Raw genomic sequence first — 21,959 nt, 5'->3', positions numbered from 1 at the left:
CCCATCCAATAGCATTTTAAATATGTTTTAAATTAACAAAATAATGTGCTTGTTGATTAAAAGTTAAGTACAGAACAGCATAACTGATCATTATATCAGGACTGACTATACCAGGAAAACCAGGATCTTCTCCCCACTGAAATGTCATGTAGGACCCCATGTCTACTTTAAATCAGCACCGAGAGTCTGCATAGAATGGGATGCCAAATATCTGAAATCAGGACTTTACTGGAGACTGTGTGTGTGTGGTCTCTGTGTATTTCTGTGAGCTTGGTTTCTGTGTGGGCACGGTGAGAAAACATTGTCAGCCATGAACCATGCAATCTCCTGGGGTGACAAGACAGCACGCACACCTAAATGCTAACAGTCCATCTTGTCAAAGGAGCAGAGACCAGACAAGACTAGATATGGCCAAGGTAACGAGCTCCCAGGAAAGCCAGAAGCAGTGCGGTTACTGGGGGGTTCATGATTTGAGATGAGACAAATTTCTTTTCTTTTTTTTTATTCTTTTTTTGCGATAGAGTCACGCTCTGCCGCCCAGGCTGGAGTGCATTGGCACCATCTCGGCTCACTGCAACCTCCACCTCCCAGGTTCAAGCGATTCTCCTGCCTCAGGCTCCTGAGTAGCTGGGACTACAGGCACCACGCCTGGCTAATTTTTTCGTTTTTTTTAGTAGAGATGGGGTTTCACTGTGTTAGCCACGATGGTCTCGATCTCCTGACCTCATGATCCGCCTACCTCAGCCTCCCAAAGTGCTGGATTACAGGCGTGAGCCACCACACCCAGCCAAGATGAGACAAATTTCAATCATCGAAGATCTAAGCATGATGTCTTCAGGTGAGGGAAGCAGCACCGTGTCGCTGCGGAAGCCAGGAAGTGGGGAAGGGGAGGGACGGTGCAGTTACTGAGCCCCTACCAACGTCAAGGCTTGTGCTAGGTTCTTTATAGTTTAACTGATAGTCTTACAACCATGACCCTACAAAATCCTATATCCAACAACCCTACAAAATAACCGTTAGATCCAGCCTCAGAGATGTGAAAAGACTTAGCCAAGACTCCCCAGTTAGCTGGAATGAGAGCTAACATATACCCTTACCAGGTGCGCATTCCAGGCCAGGTGTGGTGGTTTAGGAAGGGTGGGTCCAGGGGCGCTCTCTGCCCCAGGTGCAGGCAATAAGGACGTGTATTGTCTGTAGATCATGTTAAAACAATAATAAAACTGACTAAAAGTTGCTCTGCTTGTTATTATCATCATGCCCATCAATTCTAAACAGTGGCACTGATAAAATACTCCTCCCTGAAAAAGATCCCTTTGTTCTAAACAATTGCTGAAGTTACGATGGTGTTTTAATAATACATATGTGAACTTCAGGTTTTTATTAGTTGCCCTTTCATAAACATATTCTGCACCTAAATTAATTCAGAGAACTCCTGGTTCCACGGCTGGCCTCTGATTCACAAAGACTTGGCTACGTGTTCATTGGGAAAGTGTCCAAAGCTTTCTTTTCAGTCCTTCAGCTGGCGGGCCAACTTGTCCCAGTTCACCCAGGACTTTTCTGAATTCAGCACTGAAAGTCCCAGACCAACAATTGACCACCTCACCTTGGCGCCCAGCACAGGAGCAAGACATATCTCCAACTCTCATGACATTTGAAAGAAACAGTATCACTGTGATTGGGAAGGCAAAGATGCAGCGTGTAAGCAGTTAAATTCCATCATTAAATATGGAGTTTTGGTGTTGAAAATTTAAACAGTGGAAATGTTAACTGTAAGATGGAATATTTTTGTTTGATACATGCAAACAAAATGTATAGTTTTCATTTATACATGAAATGTTTAACTTAGTTTGAATAATATCTTTAAAATTGAAGTTTCTTCTTTTAAAATTCTTGTTTGTTTTACACCTAAAGAACAAAACAGGAAAATAATGACTGCTTACTTTTACATAGGTTGTTACAGAAAATAATCCTATCGTATTGTGATGGTTAATACTGAGTGTCAACTTGATTGAATTGAAAGTATTGATCCTGGGTGTGTCTGTGAGGATGTTGCCAAAAGAGAGTAACATTTGAGTCAGTGGGCTGGGGAAGGCAGACCCATCCTTAATCTGGTGGGCACCATCTAATCAGCTGCCAGAAAATATAAATCAGGCAGAAAAATGTGAAAAGGAGAGATTGGCTTAGCCTCCAGCCTATATCTTTCTCCTGTGCTGGATGCTTCCTGGTCTTGAACATTGGACTCCAAGTTCCGTTTTGGGACTTGAACTGGCTCTCCTTGCTCCTCAGCCAGCAGATGACCTATTGTGGGACCTTGTGATTGTGTAAGTTAATACTTAACAAACTCCCCTTTATATATATCTATATATATATATCTATGTATATAGATGTCCTATTAGTTCTGTCCCTCTAGAGAACCCTAATACATATACCAAGGAAGGGATGTCAAGAAAAATTAACTGTTTCAGGGATCAAATACAGTAGACACAGCCTTGGTGCTATGCATAAATAATCTCATTTAATTCCCTTTAACGTGGCTTCTATTATTTCCTCCATTTAGGGATGAAGAAACTGAGATTCAGGGAAATTAATTAACCTGCCGATGACAGGCTGGGATTCCAATCCATGTGCTCTGTCTCCAGGGCCTGCCCTCTTGACATATTAAAACCCAGATCTATCCAACCCCAAAGCTGGGCTCTTCCAGAGAGAACTTCTTGCTGGAATAGGAGGGTCCTGGCTAAGTATTTCATTATAAGAATATTGTAGGCGCTGCTTTCCATTGCATGGCTGCATAACAAATTACTCCAAAACTTAGTAGGGTTAATAACCATCTTTTATATGTCTGCTGGATTCTGGGGGTCAAGGACAGTAGATACTCGTTTGTCTGCTGGTTGATGTCTGGGACCTCAGCTGGGAAGATTTGGTGACCAGCAGTGAGGGACTCGAGGCTTGTGGCTGGAGTTATCTGGAGGTGTCCTCACTCACGTGTCTGATGGTTGGTGCTGGCTGTCAACTGAGATCTCAGCTCGGCTGAACCAGACACCTGTGGGTGGGCCTCCCATGAGACCTCAAGAAGGCCTGACGTCTTACAAGGTGACTGCATCCCAGCTAACAAGGTAGAAGCTGCACCGCCTTTTATGATGTGGTCTCAGGTGACTTTTGCCACATTCTAGAGGTTTCAAACAAGTCACAAGCCTGCCTAGACAAAGGGAGACTTCACTTCTCCGGGGTCCTGAGCAGACCTCGCTGCAGCTCTCTTCAGAAAACACAGTTCGTTTCACAGCTCTTCTTTCCACCCAGCTGGTCCTCACTCTTCCATTCTCAGCTCCTACTTGGGCTCTTCCTAGGACGTCTGCCCTGCTGCAGACCCTGGCCTGTCACAGGCCTGACAGGAAGCCGCAACCCCCAAGAGCATTGTGGGGTTCAGCCCTGGGAGAGACAATGGCTAGGAGGAAACCTCTGAAATGTAGGGTGTCTGCTGAGTTTTGAAGACATTTACAAATAACTGTGCAGTCGCTGCCTCCCTAGACTGTCAGGGAAAACATTTATTCAGACCCTGAAATTTCCAAGTAAAGCCTTAGCTCACTGATCCACCAAATTGTTTTAAACACTTTGTCTCTTCCCAACCATCATCCTGTCCCCTTCCCTCAACAAGTCATTGCCTGCCCTGCCTCTCGCCCTCCAAACCCCCCAAGCACAACCAGAATGGAAAAGACCGCCTGCCCCAAGGACACCTGCTCTGTGTAATGGGGGCAGGAGAGACATGTGGGAAGTGTATCCTGCAGGAGTAAGTGGCCCAGCAGAGAAAGGCTGCTTGAAGGGACACAGGGAGACAGTTTCCTGCAGGAGGGAGAAAAAGACCTATGGATGGAAGGAAGCAGCTCCCAAGATTTTCACAGGCTGGAAACAGAGAGGAGAGGGGTTTTGTTTCCAACTTTTTAAATTTTTTAATAAAATATATACAAATTATGTCATCTATCCCTTGAGACAGAGTCTTGCTCTGTCACCAGGCTGGAGTGCAGTGACACGATCTTGGCTCATTGCAACCTCTGCCTCCACGGTTCAAGCGATTCTTCTGCCTCAGCCTCCTGGGTAGCTGGGATTATAGGCGTGCACCATCACGCCTGGCTAATTTTTGTCTTTTTAGTAGAGATGGGGTTTCAACATGTTGGCCAGGCTGGTCTCCAACTTCTGACCTTGTGATCCACCCGCCTTGGCCTCCCAAAGTACTGGGATTACAGGCATGAGCCACCACACCCAGCCTCCTCTCTTCTTTAAAGGTTAACTCTGTAACCATCTGGTTCTGGAATCCTTTTCAATGCTAACTCTTTAATGACCTTTCCAGCATCTTCTATAGGAATTGGTATAGTCAAAGTTCCTACTTCTGGGGTCAATTTTGATAATTTATATTTGGCTGAAAAATCATCCTTTTCTGCTTGTTTTCACACCTCTTACCATGAGTTTATTTATATAAGTCTCAAAATAATTTTATCTTCTATCTATTGGTTTGCCATTTATTTTCCTTTCCCTTATTTTGTACTCTTGCTGTCTTATTTTTCCCTTAATTAGGCTTTCAAGGGATTTATCTATTTTACTGGTCTTTCCAAAGAACCAGCTTTTGGATTTATTTATCTATTCTTCTATCCCTTTAATTTCAATTTTTATTCTTCTTCCTGGGTTTTTTGTTTGTTTGCTTCTTTAGATGTTATGTGACATTTTCTATTTCTGTTATTCTGTATTCTTCCTCACCCACCCAGGCCAAAATCCACTTTTTTCTTTATTTCCATACTCCTACAAGAATGGCCATAATCAAAAAAATTTTTTAAAAAGATGTTGGTGTGGATATGGTGAACAGGGAACATTTCTACACTGCTGGTGGGAATGTAAACTACCATAACCACTACAGAAAACACTGCGGAGGTTCCTTAAAGAACTACAAGTGTGATTCTACCATTTGATCCAGCTACCGGGTATCTACTCAAAGGAAAAGAAATCATTACTCAAAAAAGATACTTGAACACACATGTTTATAGCAGAGCAATTTGCAGTTGGAAAAATATGGAACTAGCCCAAATGCCCATCAATCAACGAGTGAATAAAGAAATTGTGGTATATATATATATAGGATAGAATACTACTCAGCCGTAAAAAGGAATGAATTAATGACATTCACAGCAACCTAGATGGAATTGGAGACTATTATTCTAAGTGAAGTAACTCAGGAATAGAAAACCAAACATTGTATGTTCTCACTCTTCAGTGGGAGCTAAGCTATGAGGATGCAAAGGCATAAGAATGACACAGTCGACTTCGGGGAAAGGGTGGGAAGGGGGTGATGGATAAAAGCTACAAATTGGATTCAGTGTATACTGTTCCGGTGGTGGGTGCACCCAAATCTCACAGATCAACATTAAATAATGTTTTAATTTTTTGTAGAGGCAGTATCTCGATTATGTTGCCCAGACTGGTCTTGAACTCCTGGCCTCGAGCAACCCTCCTGCCTCGGCCTCCCAAAGTGCTGGGATTACAGGCATGAACCACCACGACTGGCCAAGGAGAGAATTTTTTAATGATGCACTGAGAAGTCCCTCCTTCCATGTTTGAGAAAGAAGCCAAGGGAAATGCGAATTTCTGTTTGGAATGTCTGTGCATGCAGCGCTCCTTGGGGACTGAGCTCTGTGGATTGCAGCCTTATAAGCGTCACATGTTGTACCGAGCTTCTACAGTAAGCCCAGCACAAATCCATCTCCATTCTTCAAAACAACCCGGGGAGCCCTGGAGTGATCTCAGGTTCAGCCCCAAGGCGGGTATCCTCCGCAGGTCTCCTCTCCTTTCTTCTAGCAGTCCAGCCCTGCTTTTGTTCTGAGAGTGGATGGTTCCCTAGGGCTGCTGTAACAAAGCACCACAAACTGGGGCTTAAACAACAGAAATCTATCATCTCACAGTTCCGGGGGGCAGAGGTCTGAGATCAAGGGGTTGGCGGGCTGGCTTCCCTCTGAGGGCAGCGAGCAGATGAGCATCTTCGCTGTGCCTTCCCCGAGCTCCCAGTGGCTTGCTGGCCGCCTTTGAAGTTCCTCAGTGTGTAGAGGTGTCACCCTTACCTCTGCCGCGTTCACAGGATGCTTTCCCTGTGGGTCTCCGTCGTCCCCCACCTTTTCATGGCTCACTGCAGCCTCAAATTCCTGGACTCAAGCGATCCTCCCACCTCAGCCTCCTGAGTAGCTGGGACTACAGGCATGCACCACGCACTAATTTTTTTGTTTTTGATTTTTTTTAATAGATACCGGGTCTCCCCGGTACCTTGAACTCCTGCCCTCAAGCAATCCTCCTGCCTTGGTCTCCCAAAGCACTGGGATTATAGGTGTAAGCCACTACACCCAGCCCCAAATTTCCCCTTAATATCAGGACAGCAGCCCACCCTAATGCCCTCATTTAACTTAATGACCTCCATAAAGACCCTATGTCCTAATAAATTCACATCCTGCAATACTAGGGTTAGGACTCAACATACTGTCTCAGGGGCAGGGGACATAATGTAACCCATATCAGAGGGCATCTTCATGCTGTTCATGGGAGGCCTGAACCCATTTCCACACGAAAGAGTGGATCCTAGTGGGTTTAGTCAATCATGGAGGGATGGGGGAAGGCGAAGGGATCCATGCATTCCTCCCAGAGAGCCGAAGGGAAGGATGCTGGTCAAACTGGTTTCTTAGATAAAAAGAGACTTAGAGGAAGAGATGCTTCTCCCTCTGTCCACAAGCCTTCCTGGGGCAGCCTTCTTGGAACCATGAGGACAGCTGGGCCAATACCTGGGCATGGAACTGCAAAAACAGGAAAAGAATCCAGGTCTTCAACGTAGCTCTTGAGGCTCCGAATACATGAAACTGGAGACTCCCTTCCCCGAGCCATGTTGCTACTTGAGATGATTGCTCTTCCTTATTGCTTAAGCCAATGTGAAACGTCACCAGTGCTCACCAGAACTCTGGTTAGAAACTGTCCTACAAGAAGGCAGGAGGAAGACTCTGACGGGCCTTCCGGAAGGGGCTGAGCCTGCCCTTGCCCGCCCGCTCTCAGACCCATTCCCCACTCCCACTGTGGCTCTGCTGTTTCTCTGGTGGAATGGACCAGGCTGGCCTCGGAAAATTACACTGACCAGGGTCTCTTGCCAACAGGCTTCTGACTGGGAAGCGCTGGTGGGAGCCGGGAGGATGGGCGGAGTGGTGAGCTGGCTCCTGTCCCTTCTCTCTGTCTCCCTCCCTCTTGGCTTCCCAGCCTCCCCAGCACTAGCTGCTTCCCCTTGGTAGTCAGTGGGTCTCTCTGTGGTGCCAGTTCCACTGGACAGCCCACAGGTGGCTGCCATGCTGCAGAGGACCCTCATCCCCTTTCGTCCCTAGTCCTCTGAGTGACAGTGGCTTCCTGCAGCTGTAAGATATGTCATCTCTGTAACTAGTTCCCTTGCTAGATTCCCTCTGCTGAACTGCCTGCCTGGGCCCTGAGCCATAGAGGGCATGGAATGCCAAAGCAAAACATTCTGTGGCCATATGTGCAGGTCGACCTGCCCTCTGCATTGGTGGGGCCCTGCTGTCAGCCAGGATTTGAATGGACTGATGGAGGCCGGAGCTGGACGAAGTAGCAGCCCCTGGGGGTGAGATGCTGCTCCCCAGTGACCCCTCCTCTGCTCTCCCCTTCACAGCCCTCAGTCCTCTCACAGAGGAAAGCTGGGCTCATGGGCGGAAGCCTCCCTCGGTGCCCACAGGTCTTATTCTTGCCCTGGGTGCTGCAGGCCCCTTCCTAACTCGAGCCCTGGATGAGCCTTTCCAAGCCCAGGCCCCTGCTCCCTCAGCTGCGTCCATCTCCTTTGTCTGTGTGACCACTGTCCCAGGGACCAGAACCTAGAAAGCACAAGCCAGGGGCAGCCTCCCCTCTGGACCATGAGCTCCTGGAGCACAGGGACCTCCTTGGCCTCCCCTCCTTCTCCCTGGCACCTGGCAGGGGCGCTGGCACAGAGCAAGTGCTCACAGCTGTTGGAACAGAGACAGAGAGCACTGCCCTCAGGGCACTCCACCCCTTGGAAGGCCTGCAAGGCTTGGTGTGGCAGACCCCAGCCACAGGCCCTTTGGATGGTCCCGCCTCTGACTTGGCAGGGATGCAGAGCTCACACTGCCCCCGGGCAGAGCACTCACCTTCCAGAAGACCCAGGTTGTGCAAGGGCCCTCTGCATGCTGCTCCCTGTCACGAGAGGAAAAAATCTTGCAGGCGCTGGGGCTTCCCAGAGGTGGGGCCCCACCAGGGTGAGGCTCTAGCAAACACGGGGCAGTGGCAAAGCCCAGCAGAGGCGCTGCAGCCTGTTGGGTCAGAGGGAGTCACCAGGAACTCAGAAAATAAAACAAAAGAGGCAGTTTTCTTAGGCACTGCGTAAAAGCGAGGCTTCTCCTGGCTCTTATCAATTCCCTGCTGGTCCCCAGGAACCCAGCCCAGACATCGGGGGTCCTCCCTTGTCCTACCTGCCACTTGCACATAGGAGGAAGCAGACACGTGTGGAATGAATCCACAAACACCTGACCAAAGGCAGAACACCCAGGGTCTTTTGTTCCTCTAATTTTAGATAGCACGTGGGGAGCAATTCTCCTGAGCTAATCACTCGTACAGCAACCACAAAGGATGATGGTTCAGCACAGCCTCACTTTCTTTCTTTCTTCCCCAATAGCCCACAGGCGCTACGAAACCCAGTTTCAACTTGACAATATTGAATGACTGTGTGTGCCAGGAATCGGGCTAGAAACTGAACATATGGAGAGAAGAAAATCATGGTCCTGATTTCAAAGGAGAGTTGCGGGGAGGGGAAGGCAGGAAAGGTGCCCATATCACGTGACCCACGTTACGATGGCAGGGGCAGGGTCCATGGAACATCAGTGGCTCAGGGAGCTAGAGTGGCAGAAGAGGCTGGGAGGGTGGCCAGGGTAGGGCAGGCCTCAGAGGGCCCTGGGTGCCAGGCTAAGGTGTTTGGACTTGACTCTGTGGACCAAGGGCCACCAGTGAAGGGCTTGAAACAGACAAGCCAAGTAGGCAGATGGCAAAGCTTCCGTCCACATGTCAGATGGCATGTCTGAATGCTGACACCATACAGGCTTAATAGGACTCTGACTTCTGCCCACCAAAAAAGACAGGCCGTGGGAAGCAAAATAATTATAGACATCACTTTCCCCATGAAAATGAACTCTTCCAGGCCAGGCACGGCAGCTCACACCTGTAATCCCAACACTTTGGGAGGCTGAGGAAGGCGGATCATTTGAGGTCGGGAATTTGAGACCAGCCTGGCCAACATGGCAAAAACCCATCTCTACTAAAAATACAAAAAATTAGCCAGGAGTGGTGGTGCACACCTGTAGTCCCAGCTACTCAGGAGGCTGAGGCACGAGAATCATTTGAACCCAGGAGGCAGAGGTTGCAGTGAGCTGAGATTGCGCTACTGTACTCCAGCCTGGGTGACAGTAAGACTGCATCTCAAAATAAATAAATAAAAAAGAACTCTTCCAAACTCTCAGCCTCCAGACAAGGGCCCCCTCTTCTCTGCAACTGTGTGTGCCCACTAACCTGCCCCAGGGCACTTCTGAGCTCCCGAAAGCCCTGGCCCAGTTCCTCCTATTTGGCTCCTGTCCCAGCAGCTTCCCAGTGAGCCACACCAGGGGTGGGGCAAGGTAGGGCCGTGATGTAACACTTTATAAAACAAACATCCTGGGACTTCCACTTACACATGGGCGTCCTCTGCTTCCAGCAGATTCTTTTGGAGGAGCTCCACTTTTCTGATGATGCCACCATTGCTCAGAGGAAGGAGGGCCTCCCTGAAAGCTGCTTTCTATGCCTCAGGCACACCATTTGGATTATGGGCAGAGATGGCACACTTTCCACCTTGGAGGGTGGATTGGGTTTTTCAGAAACACCTAAAACCATTCAAAGGGCAAGGTGAAAGGACTGCTGAGTGATTGAGTTAAGGAAAACTGTTTTTGGCCAAACATCCAGATGGGACTAGAGCATCTGTGACTGCTCCCCATTACCCAGGTGTCCTGAGTTATGGCATCCTTGCCAGGGCAGATGCTAACCTCCCAAAGTCCTCATGGGACTAGAGATCATGAGCCTCACTCCACAGTCCACTGTTCTGTGCTCCTGGAAGAAGTCTGGTGAAGTAGAGCACAACCACGGACACGTAAGCAGAGCCGAAACCCATTTTCCAGAAAGCTCTCAATGTCAAACTTTCCAATATTGAGTAAATGGATACACAAATGCTTGCTGGTTATTGTCTTCTATGTGACCTAATTCTTTTCAATAAGGGTGAGGCCGGGCGCGGTGGCTCACGCCTGTAATCCCAGCACTTTGGGAGTCCAAGGCAGGCTGATCACTTGAGGTCAGGAGTTCAAGACCAGCCTGGCCAACATGGTGAAACCCCATCTCTACTAAAACCACAAAAATCAGCTGGATGTGGTGGTGGGCACCTGGATTCCCAGCTACTCAGGAGGCTGAGGTGGGAAAATTGCTTGAACCTGGGAGGCGGAGGTTGCAGTGAGCCAAGATCGTGCCACTGCACTCCAGCCTGGGCAAAAGAGCAAGACTCTTGTCTCGAAAAAAAATTAATAATGATAAGGGTGACTGCTTAAGTCTGCAATCACTATATACCTTTACAAGCCTTTTCATGAAAGTTAGCAAAGAAGAGAAAAAGATACCTCCTTCATCAGACATGTTGTTTTTGGTTCAGAAAACTTGGTCAGTGGATTTATACAGAACTCTGTGAAATAAGTCCGATTCTTAGAACATTAGAAGGCAAGAAGAACCTGAGCTTTCATCCAGTCCAACCATCCATTTACACAAGGGTAGCCTGGAACTCAGAAAGGCGGAGTCATGTCCAAACTTTCAAAATGAGTGGGGCGGGGCCGGGGTTGTGAGGGGGCCCAAGGAATCCTAAGAAAATGGGATTTGGTCTGAGAACTTAGGTGAGATGACTAAGCTCTTAGTAGCATGTCCAATGTAGTGTCTGATGTTTTTACTTACTCTTTTAGCACCACACACAGAAGTCTCATCTCCAGCCAGGTGCAGGGGCTCATGCCTGTCATCCCAGCACTTTGGGAGGCCGAGGTGGGCAGATCATTTAAGGTTAGGAGTTCGAGATCAGCCTAGCCAACATGGTGAAACCCCATCTCTACTAAAAATACAAAAATTAGCTGGGCATGGTGGTACATGCCTGTAATCCCAGCTACTCAGGAGGCTGAGGCATGAGAATCGCTTGAGCCCGATAGGCAGAGGTTACAGTGAGCAGAGATCACGCCACTGCACTCCAGCCTGGGCGACAGAGTGAGACTCTCAGAAAAATAAAAATAATAAAGAAATCTTATCTCCACATGAGGGTGACTCCTAAGTGCGTGGCATCACGTATTTTTACAAGGATCTGTTGTTTTTTTCCAAAGAAAAGAAATAGTAATGGAGAGGATGAAGTTTACTGAAAATACATTGAAAGACAATAAAGTCATGCATTTTGAGTAAGGCCAGGTTTAGTCACCACCACCTGAGCTTCTGGAATCCAGCTGAGTGGTTGGGTTTCACGACTCAGGCCTTGCTGTCCACAGTCCTGCTGCCCAGGGCCTCTGTGGGTCTTCCTGCAGCCGCAGAGCAGAGCTCCGGGGAAGCAGCGAGACTCCTTCCCTCCTTCTATTTTCCCTACTGGGCTGTCCAGGCAAGGCCTCACCTTCCCAGCATGTGGGCAGGAGTTTGGGCTTTGGGGTGGGCTAGCAGGAGAGGAAGGTATGTGGGCGACAGCAGTGTGAGTGGCTTGTGTGTGCAACAGTCGGAGCCCTCCTGGCTCCCTGGATCTGGAACTGGAGCGGCACCGGGATCACTTCCAGGTCCCTTGCACTGGAGTGGTGGGCGGCAGCAGGGTCCTGAGTCGGCCGGGCAGGGTCCACGTGGCCAGCACACCTGTGCTCCAGTTCCAGTTAATGTTTCTATCTGGCCACCCCAGGCTGCTAGGGGAACCCTACCTGCCAAGACATCCAGGCCCTCTGCCGGGAGGCTGCATACTGGGCAGTGCTGGGAATGACTGGTTGGTAGGTGTGCCAGGAAGCTGGGCAATTCTGGCAGTGAGGACACTCCCGGAGTGTGAGGAAAACTGCATCGTTGGAAGAAAGTGTTTCCTCACAGAGAAGCACAAAGTCCGCATCACCACAGCATCAAAAATGTTCCATTCAGCGCTGGAGCTATAACGTTCTCTCATGGGTTCTGATGGTTAATCTCATCGAGAATTAAGCTTGTTAAGGGTGGAGCTACCCCCACCCCTCTAGTCCGGGCAGGTGCTCCAGGACTAGGTAAAGATAAAGTGGATAGGGGCGGACCACCCCCGCATCGCTTCACATAGGAAGAAGATTCACTTCTGCTTACGGCTCGCGTTTACCCTCTTTTTTGTTTCTGGAAGTCGCGCCTGCTCCAGGAAGAGCTGGATCATCCATTCATTTATTGCATGCATTCATTAAACAGGTATTCACTGACTGTGCCTCAGACCTGGCTTTGGATACCAAGGAAGTTTTTCAAAACCTCACAGGGCTTTCCGGCTATAAAGATATCTATGTAAGGATTCTTGGGTTATCTGAGGCCCAGAGAACGGAAGTAACTTGTCCAAGAGAACACAGCAAGTTGGGGGCAGGGCTGGGCCAGTGCTCCGAGCTCCTCCAACCCCATCCCTACCCACCCAGGGCTAGATCTAGATCTACTCTCTCCTCTCTTTGACTCTTCATCGGCCACACTCCGGTCTGTCGAAATCCCTACCCTAGGGAGAGACATAAACTGTCTGGATTGTCCAAAATGGTAAAAATGAAAAAAAAAAGTGTCCCCAATTCAAGTTCAGTGCTTGCCTGGTGGGGGCATTCCAGCGTGGCCTGGGGTGAGTGGTAGTCCACCTCCAGAGGCATCCCCCGGGCGCTCCTAGAGACACGAATTTCCCACGCGGCTTTTTGCCTTATGTATTCACTGTTAGACGTTTTCGGTCAAAGCATTTTGGGACTTCCGTAACTCTCAGAGCGCGCCAGGGAGCCGCCCTTAAAGATACCTAGTTACTGATGAATTCCATCCGGTCAAGCAGAGGGTAGTGGGCGGCTTGGGGGTTCAAGACCCGGCTCCCCTCACGCTCCTGGGTGAATCTCTGGCTTCACAGGCGAAACCACCTCCGCAGGACAGGACTCATCTAGTTACAGGGCACTGGATGTTACAAAGACGAGGCTTCCAGCGCGGGGGCGTGGGGGCGGCTGCCAGCCCTGCCCCCAGCGTGCTGGCGACCCCCGGGACGCCCCGTCCCTCCCGCGCCTCTGCTTCCTCGCTGGTGGGAGCGGAGCGGCACCGGGTCACTTCCAGGTCCCTCGCACTGGATCGGCGGGCGGCAGCAGGGTCCAGAGTCGGCCCGGCGGGGCCCACGTGGCCAGCACACCGGTGCTCCGCTCGCGATTTCCCTTTTCCGCTCTCGGGCACGAGGCACTGAAGGTCAGGTGGAAGCACAGCTGTGCAGGGACAGTCTCCGCCATTCAGCGGCCGCGGGCCGGGGCCTGCGGCGTCGTGCGCGTGCGCAGACCAGTTCCAGGCGGGCGGACAGCCGCAGGGTGGGGAGGGCGGGGCGCGAGGCCGGGGGCGGGGGCCACGCGTGGGGCGGGCGGCGCTCGGCTCCGCTGACGTCGGCCCGCCAGCGCCCCACCAGCTCCGCGCGGGCCTGGGTTGGCCACCGCCGAGCCCCCGCCCCTCCCCCGGCGGCGTCCCGGCCGGAACCGATCGTGGCTGGTTTGAGCTGGTGCGTCTCCATGGCGACCCGCCGGCGCTATAAGTAGGGAGCGGCGCGCCGTGGGGCTTTGTCAGTCCCTCCTGAAGCCGCCGCCGCCGCCGCCCGCCGCCCCTGTGCCAGCAGCTCCGGCGCCACCTCGGGCCGGCGTCTCCGGCGGGCGGGAGCCAGGCGCTGACGGGCGCGGCGGGGGCGGCCGAGCGCTCTTGCGGCTGCGGCTCAGGCTCCGGCGTCTGCACTTCCCCATGGGGCTGGCCCGCGGCGCCCGGGCGCTCTGAGGTGAGGGACCGCCCGGCTGCGGAGGAAGGGAGGGAGCGAGGGCGGGAGCCGGGGCGGGCGGCGGGCCCCGGGCACGTGTGCGGCGCGCCTCGCCGGCCTGCGGAGACACGTGGTCGCCGAGCGGGCCACGACCTTGGGGCGCCGCTTCCTCCCGGCCCGGCGATCTCCCGCGGCTCGATAGGGGTGACCCGGGCGCCGCGTCCTGCCCCCGTCTTCACAGGTTGGGGCTGGAGGGGCCTGGCGGAGACCCTCCCAGGGACCCTGCGTCTCCGCGCAGTCCTTTCCCAACCCGTCGGCGGCCGCGCGCGGGCCAGGGAGCCGTTGGGGGAGGCCCTGGCGGGCGCGCAGCAGGTGCAGGGGCGCAGAGCCCGGACTCGCCTCGGTACAGACGAGCGGGGCCCCGGCCTTGGCGCCTTCAGTTTCCTTCCAATTTTTATTTTCGCTGTGTCTACAGAGCAGATGACACCAATTTGAAAACCCGCGAGTGTGGGTAGAGCTAAGATAGTCTTGTCGTAGTAGCTATAATATTAGGTGCTCGGCCAGCCATGACTTAGAGGTGTTTGTATTAAGGACTCTGAATGACTCGGTGATCTCGGGAAAGCTTGGCTCAGATGAACGGACGTACACAGGGGAGCCAGCCCTAAGGTTTTCAGAAAAGGCTGATTGTGCTGTTTGCGAAGCCGAAATAATTGGTGAAAGTGTAAAAGGCAGAACCTCTCAGGAATGTCTGGGGAGGACAAAGAATGTGTTGGCTGACTTTGTTTAAACATAAAATTGGGCAGACTGTAATTGATTTGTGAAAATTTTTTGAAAGTTTGTTTGAATTAGCCGCTCTCTCTTCTAACATTACGGTCTTGTGCTAATTGATTCGCCGTTTTAAATAGCTGTTACAGAAAAACCAAAAGGTGTTATTCAGTAAAATATATTCAAGTAAGTTACTTAAGTAACGCTTTAAAAGATACAGAAAAAGCAAAAAAGTGTTGGCATATTAAAAAGAAATAAAAACTTTCCAAGTTTAGGCCTGAACATTGCCTTAAAAATATTTAACAAGGCCTTAAATGACCCCGTCCGTGTCTGCGTGAGCCTATTTATTATTAAATTGCAAATATTCTTTATATAAACAAAAATATATAACCATTTCTATAACAAAAATGGTTTTGCTAGCGTTGTTACTCTCTTGCCTTCTCCGAGGGGTGATTTAGGCAACTTCCGAGGTTGACACTCCCGAGTAGTCACAATAGATAGAGCTTTAAAGCAAATTCCATGCATGGGTTTGGATTTATGACAGGCCCGTCCCCCTGGGCCTGTCATAGTACCCCATGCCAGAGCAAACTGTGTCCCCGAACCATTGCCTGGCCTCTGTGCCTGTAGGCTGCTGGCACTGAAGTGGGTTGCACAGTGGAAAAGAAGAAAGCTGTACCTGGCAGAAATTTTTAAGGTTAAAATAAATAATTTTAAGAAAGCTGGTTCACCAGTGTGTCACATTTGATGAAAGCAAAATACAGTGGCTTTTATTGTTACTAGTGTGATGTTCTTGCTTATTTTTCTTATTGGTGAAGTTAGCCCCAAATTATTCTCATAGCTAAGCAAATACGAGAGTGCCTGTAAGGACAGTTGGCATTCCGGAATTGCTAAACTTGGTAGGCAACGCTGGTTTAAGAATACTGAGTTCTAGCCGGGCGCAGTGGCTCACGCCTGTAATCTCAACACTTTGGGAGGCGGAGGCAGGCAGATCACCTGAGGTCGGGAGTTCGAGACCAGCCTGACTAACATGGAGAAACCCCGTTTCTACTAAAAATACAAAATTAGCCAAGCCCTGGGTGTGGTGGCGCATGCCAGTAATCCTACCTACTCGGGAGACTGAGGCAGGAGAATCGCTTGAACCTGGGAGGCGGAGGTTGAGGTGAGCCGAGATCACACCATTGAACTCCAGCCTGGGCAACAAGAGCAAAACTCCATCTCAAAAAAAATTTTTTTTTAAGTTAAAAATTAAAAAAAAACAATTCTAATTAGGTAACAGCAACTGTAATACAATGTGATAAGTTGACTTGAGGATTACAGTTTTTAAGAAGTATATACCCAGTTAATACCAGAAAATTAACTTGTAAAATCTCAAATGCTCCAGACATTTCCATGATGCCTGTTGCTCAGTAAAAATCGTTCTAAGACTTAGTGGAAGTAGGAAATGGCAAGATGTTTGTATGGCTGTATATAAAGGCTATAATGTAATCTCATCACTTTGGAAGACCGAGGCAGGTGGATCACCTGAGGTTAGGAATTCAAGACCAGCCTGGACAACGTGGTGAAACCCTGTCTGTACTAAAACCAGAAAAATTTGCAGGGCGTGGTGGCAGGCGCCTGTAATCCTGGCTACTTGGGAGGCTGAGGCAGGAGAATCGCTTCAACCTGGGAGGAAAAGGTTGCAGTGAGCGAAGATTGCACCACTGTACTCCAGCCTGGGTGACAGCGTGAGACTCCATCTCAAAAAAAAAAAAAAAAAAAAAAGTCTATAATGCTATTTTAAGTTTCTAAAGAACTGAAACTGCTCTGAAATAAAGCAGACCATTATAAAACTTTTTCCATATCAGTGAGCTAAGTGCAGATAAGCTTCTGAAACTTGCATTCTACATTTTTTTGGTACAAATATTAGTGTGCTGCCTTGGGAAAACCTGGTATTGAATTTGTGGTGTCCTTATACTGCCAAGGTTTATGGAATCATGTGCCTTGTACCTAGTAATAATTGGGATCACCAGGCCAGTGAGTGATTTATATCTGGGGTATGATTAGCTCTGCGTGTGCTCGGCCAGTGCCCCATCTTCAACTTGATGTGTTCCTAAGGTAGACAGCAAATTCCCTGTTTTATTTCACAGATTGTCACTGCTGCTCCAAGGGCACACACAGAGGGATTTGGAATTCCTGGAGAGTTGCCTTTGTGAGAAGCTGGAAATATTTCTTTCAGTTCCATCTCTTAGTTTTCCATGTAAGTATTCAGTTTACATTTGTGTTGCAGGTTAATCCTAAGAATTGTATTGCTAAGTCTTCTGAGTGAATTTCTCCACTCTATTTGCATTTTGTTGCATTTCAGAGGAACATCAAGAAATCATGAACAACTTTGGTAATGAAGAATTTGACTGCCACTTCCTCGATGAAGGTTTTACTGCCAAGGACATTCTGGACCAAAAAATTAATGAAGTTTCTTTTTCTGTAAGTATATGAGGCCCATGCTGGCAGTGCAGCTGAGAGTGCCAGGCAAGTGGAAAACTTTGGCAAGGTCTAAGGAAGAGCAGTGAGGCTTATGTGTCTTGTTAGGGGATGTAGAAATTAATTCACTGGTGGTAAATTAATAGTGATAATGGTGATATTCATATCGGTGGCTAGACTCAAAAGAGCAGGATTCATTGTGACTGATGGGAAAGAAGGTCGCTGGCTGTTGGTGTGGTATGTGGTGAGACTGCTAGTGAGTCACCTGTGACCACTCTTGTTTCAGGATGATAAGGATGCCTTCTATGTGGCAGACCTGGGAGACATTCTAAAGAAACATCTGAGGTGGTTAAAAGCTCTCCCTCGTGTCACCCCCTTTTATGCAGTCAAATGTAATGATAGCAAAGCCATCGTGAAGACCCTTGCTGCTGTCGGGACAGGATTTGACTGTGCTAGCAAGGTAAGCAATAGCAGCAGGACTCAAAAGCAGTTGTATAAAATGGTCCTGGTATTCCCCACAGGGCAGATACAAGTTGTGTTTTTTGGGCAATGAATGCTCACTAAAGGCAGGTGGGTGGGGGTGGGGCGGGGCACATCACAACTTCCTGTGCTTTTCTGTTTATTCTACCTGTGAAGCCACATATGGACAGCATGACACCACTCTTCTTTTTCAGACTGAAATACAGTTGGTGCAGAGTCTGGGGGTGCCTCCAGAGAGGATTATCTATGCAAATCCTTGTAAACAAGTATCTCAAATTAAGTATGCTGCTAATAATGGAGTCCAGATGATGACTTTTGATAGTGAAGTTGAGTTGATGAAAGTTGCCAGAGCACATCCAAAAGCAAAGTGAGTTATTCCCCCATCTTGAGGGCAAGATCGGGGGCATAAGATACGTGGAATCTTATCAAACAAACTGAATTTTCTGATTATTATATTTCTGTACTTTAGTAGAAAGTTGAAACCCCCTCTTGAGTCATGAAGCCTGGGACTCAAACTACAGAATATGTCAGCGACAGTGTTTAGAACAGGATTGTTTTTATTTTAATCGTGGCTGTGAGTGAACATCTATCATGAGACATTTGCTGCACTTTCCTTGCTTGTAGGTTGGTTTTGCGGATTGCCACTGATGATTCCAAAGCAGTCTGTCGTCTCAGTGTTAAATTCGGTGCCACGCTCAGAAATAGCAGGCTCCTTTTGGAACGGGCAAAAGAGCTGAATATCGATGTCGTTGGTGTCAGGTGAGATCTTGGTGGGATAGCTGAAGGTCATTAAACAGTTTGAGGTTTGCAGGCTTTCTCCTAGTGTTTGCTATTGTGTTAAGAAATACTAAGACACAGTGTCTTGTCTCTTTATTTTACCCCAGCTTCCACGTAGGAAGCGGCTGTACCGATCCTGAGACCTTCGTGCAGGCAATCTCTGATGCCCGCTGTGTTTTTGACATGGGGGTGAGTATACGTGACCCTGTTAGCGAAGGGCGGGGCGGAACTGACAATAACTAGTCTTAATTCTAGAGCTCACTTTTTATGGCGGTTGGTCCTGTGTTGCATGGGTTTCAGCCTATCCGCTGCATACATTTTTGTTGTTTATTAGCTGTAGATCTGACTGACTTATTTTCTTGATCCTAGGCTGAGGCTGGTTTCAGCATGTATCTCCTTGATATTGGTGGTGGCTTTCCTGGATCTGAGGATGTGAAGCTTAAATTTGAAGAGGTAATTTAGAACAAAACTAATACGCAGTAGCTGTTTTAATAAATTCCTTTTTGGAATATTTCAAAATTTAAGTGTCTTAACTAGTACCAAAATGGGCTGAAGTGTCTTGGTGTGATACTTTGAGTGATTTCTTTGTGCTATCTAACATTGCACTTGATATCATTTGGTTTTCTAAAGTGTGAGTCAGCTTTCCCAGAAGTCTTGGATAATTAGTTACATTGCAAATCATGGCTTACACCTGTAATCCAGCACTTGGGGAGGCCGAGGTGGTAGGATCACTTGAGCCCCAGGAGTTTGAGACCAGTCTGGGCAACACAGTGAGACCCCATCTCTACAAAAAATTTTAAAATTAAAAAAAATTTTAAAATCCCAGCTACTTGGAAGGCTGAGGTGGGAGGATCACTTGAGCCCAGGAGGTTGAGGCTGCGGTGAGCCATGATCATGCCACTGCTCTCAGCCTGGGCTACAGAGTGAGACCCTGTCTCCAAAAAAAGAAAAAACATGTTGCTGTGGGCTTCCTAGAGCATATGCTAACGGTAGGACATCATCACCCCAGATGTGCTTTGCTAGACCTGTGCTTCTTCTCCTTAAAATATTTGAAATGTTTAGTCACTTCGGAAGTTAAGCCATTATATTGGTGCTTAAATTTATAAAATACATCCACGTGGTTTGTTAAAATCGTGACGTGGGCAGAATAGGATATTGATCCTGTTGGCATGTGTTTGTTAAATAAGAATGTTTTGACGTCTTGACGCTTTCCTAGGTAGTAATTTGTTTTGTGCTGTTCTTTGATAAAATCATACCCATAACATCCTACAGGAGATAGGGCGCCTGGAGGGGAATGAAAGTGAGCCGCCTGGGATGTGCAGCCTGGTTTGCAGGGAGATGTTGATGTTGTTTTACTTTTGTTACTTAATGATAAACTTGTCTGCTGAGGTCTGGTCTCATGATGTCATGTCACAAGGCCCTGTGATGTTACTTCCCCATGTGAATTCTGCACAACGAAGGCTGCTCTTTCTTTCCTGCTTCGCTCTCTTAGATCACCAGCGTAATCAACCCAGCCTTGGACAAATACTTTCCCTCAGACTCTGGAGTGAGAATCATAGCTGAGCCCGGCAGATACTATGTTGCATCAGCTTTCACACTTGCGGTTAATATCATCGCCAAGAAAATTGTATTAAAGGAGCAGACTGGCTCTGATGGTATGTGTAAAGGACAAATCACTTCATGTATAACTGAAAGCTGATGCAAAAAGTCATTAAGATCGTTGATCTGCCTTTCTAGATGAAGATGAGTCGAGTGAACAGACCTTTATGTATTACGTGAATGATGGCGTCTATGGGTCGTTTAATTGCATACTGTATGATCACGCACATGTAAAGCCGCTTCTGCAAAAGGTAATTTCTGAGCATACTGTATAAAACAACTAAGAGGACTGGTCACCACAAGTATAATTAAGTAGTACTTCCTCTCTCTCTGTCTCTTTGTATAGAGACCTAAACCAGATGAGAAGTATTATTCATCCAGCATATGGGGACCAACATGTGATGGCCTTGATCGGATTGTTGAGCGCTGTGACCTGCCCGAAATGCATGTGGGTGATTGGATGCTCTTTGAAAACATGGGCGCTTACACTGTTGCTGCTGCCTCTACGTTCAATGGCTTCCAGAGGCCGACGATCTACTATGTGATGTCAGGGCCTGCGTGGTAAGTAAGCCATGCACGTTGATGGTGCTGCCAAGAATAGGCACCTTCTTGAATATGTGCTGCTTGTTTAGATGAATAAGAAATTGTCTTGCCTAAGATTAAATATAAATGGATATTTTTCCTAAGAAAAGTTTTAGAAAAGACTGATGAGGATATTTCTACGTAACTGGAATGTATTTAAGTTCGTGCCCTGTGTCTTGTGGTTTCCTTATTATCAAAAAGGTGACTGAAGAAACGCTTGCTTTAGAAATACATTGAATTGGCCGGGTGTGGTGGCTTACACGTGAAATCACAACACGTTGGGAGGCCAAGGCAGGAGTTTGAGACTCTGTCTCTACAAAGAATTAAAAAATTAGTTGGCCATGGTAGTGGGCGCCTGTAGTCCCAGCTACTTGGGAGGCTAAGGTGAGAGGATTGCTTGAGCGTGGCAGGTTGAGGCTGCAGTGAGCTATGACAGCACCATTGTATTCCAGCCTGGGTACCAGAGAAAGACCCTGTCTCAGAAAAAAAAAATACATTGAATTGTTTCCTGATGGGAAGTAAATACTGTCATGCCCAGTTAGGAGTGTGAGGCAGGGTTTTTAATATTCCACTTTTCCTCTCTCAGGCAACTCATGCAGCAATTCCAGAACCCCGACTTCCCACCCGAAGTAGAGGAACAGGACACCAGCACCCTGCCTGTGTCTTGTGCCTGGGAGAGTGGGATGAAACGCCACCCAGCAGCCTGTGCTTCAGCTGGTATTAATGTGTAGATATCACTCTGGTAGCTGTTAACTGCAAGTTTAGCTTGAATTAAGGGATTTGGGGGGACCATGTAACTTAATTACTGCTAGTTTTGAAATGTCTTTGTAAGAGTAGGGTCGGCACGATGCAGCCATATGGAAGACTAGGATATGGGTCACACTTATCTGTGTTCCTATGGAAACTATTTGAATATTTGTTTTATATGGATTTTTATTCACTCCTCAGACACGCTACTCAAGAGTGCCCCGCAGCTGCTGAACAAGCGTTTGTAGCTTGTACAATGGCAGAATGGGCCAAAAGCTTAGTGTTGTGACCTGTTTTTAAAATAAAGTATCTTGAAATAATTAGGCATTGGGACGTTTTTACAGTGTGTTCATTCCAGACGGTTCATGAGTCCCGTATAGCTCGTTCTGATTCTCAGAGAACAATGGGTCCACACACACACAGGTAGGAGGACTGGTCAGATGGAAGTCCCGTCGTCCGGTGTGGACGGTGCACATCTGCTCAGCCCACCCCA

The 21,959-nt window shown here is 48.4% G+C and overlaps 2 protein-coding genes, 1 long non-coding RNA gene and 1 other non-coding gene across 5 annotated transcripts; 2 read left to right on the top strand and 2 right to left on the bottom strand.

The window, feature by feature from the left end:
• Positions 1-6,252: 6,252 nt before the first annotated feature.
• On the bottom strand, positions 6,253-11,168 carry LOC115894208. Of its 2 annotated transcripts, XR_004054228.1 has the most exons (4): positions 10,716-11,168; positions 9,750-9,972; positions 8,181-8,342; positions 6,253-6,818 (listed from the first exon to the last, which is right to left on the bottom strand). It is a non-coding gene; the product is annotated as an uncharacterized LOC115894208 (long non-coding RNA). The 2 variants fall into 2 exon arrangements; XR_004054227.1 differs by lacking the exon at positions 10,716-11,168 and having other exon boundaries at positions 9,750-10,408.
• A 296-nt stretch (positions 11,169-11,464) lies between these two features.
• Positions 11,465-15,401, bottom strand: LOC104675200 (translation initiation factor IF-2-like). The gene is made up of 3 exons (XM_030920527.1): positions 15,397-15,401; positions 14,188-14,528; positions 11,465-14,096 (listed from the first exon to the last, which is right to left on the bottom strand). The coding sequence occupies exons 1-3, from the start codon at positions 15,399-15,401 to the stop codon at positions 13,216-13,218; spliced, it is 1,227 nt and encodes a 408-aa protein (XP_030776387.1). The 3' UTR covers positions 11,465-13,215.
• On the top strand, positions 13,906-21,793 carry ODC1 (ornithine decarboxylase 1). Its single transcript, XM_030920613.1, has 12 exons — positions 13,906-14,080; positions 16,951-17,060; positions 17,166-17,284; positions 17,568-17,741; positions 17,956-18,128; positions 18,386-18,520; positions 18,646-18,727; positions 18,908-18,991; positions 20,031-20,193; positions 20,276-20,388; positions 20,484-20,698; positions 21,306-21,793. Exons 3-12 carry the CDS (start codon positions 17,183-17,185, stop codon positions 21,448-21,450), a joined length of 1,386 nt encoding a protein of 461 aa, XP_030776473.1. The 5' UTR covers positions 13,906-14,080; positions 16,951-17,060; positions 17,166-17,182; the 3' UTR covers positions 21,451-21,793.
• On the top strand, positions 15,346-15,481 carry LOC115894441. The gene has a single exon (XR_004054560.1). It is a non-coding gene; the product is annotated as a small nucleolar RNA SNORA42/SNORA80 family (small nucleolar RNA).
• Positions 21,794-21,959: the final 166 nt, after the last annotated feature.

The sequence above is a fragment of the Rhinopithecus roxellana genome, chromosome 17 (assembly GCF_007565055.1).
Source record: "Rhinopithecus roxellana isolate Shanxi Qingling chromosome 17, ASM756505v1, whole genome shotgun sequence".
NCBI classification, from domain to species: Eukaryota; Metazoa; Chordata; class Mammalia; order Primates; family Cercopithecidae; genus Rhinopithecus; species Rhinopithecus roxellana.
The sequence above is the reverse complement of the archived record's forward strand: the minus strand, read 5'-3'. Positions and strand labels throughout refer to the sequence as shown.

Bases quoted from the DNA above. Each gene is read 5' to 3' on its own strand.
- ODC1 (XM_030920613.1), top strand. From the start codon at position 17,183: ATGAACAACTTTGGTAATGAAGAATTTGACTGCCACTTCCTCGATGAA. The intron at 18,521-18,645 runs GTGAGATCTTGG...ATTTTACCCCAG, and splicing joins ATCGATGTCGTTGGTGTCAG to CTTCCACGTAGGAAGCGGCT. The intron at 18,728-18,907 runs GTGAGTATACGT...TCTTGATCCTAG, and splicing joins GCTGTGTTTTTGACATGGGG to GCTGAGGCTGGTTTCAGCAT.
- LOC104675200 (XM_030920527.1), bottom strand. The intron at 14,097-14,187 runs GTCTCCGCAGGC...CTTCCTCCGCAG, and splicing joins GGCCCGCTCGGCGACCACGT to CCGGGCGGTCCCTCACCTCA.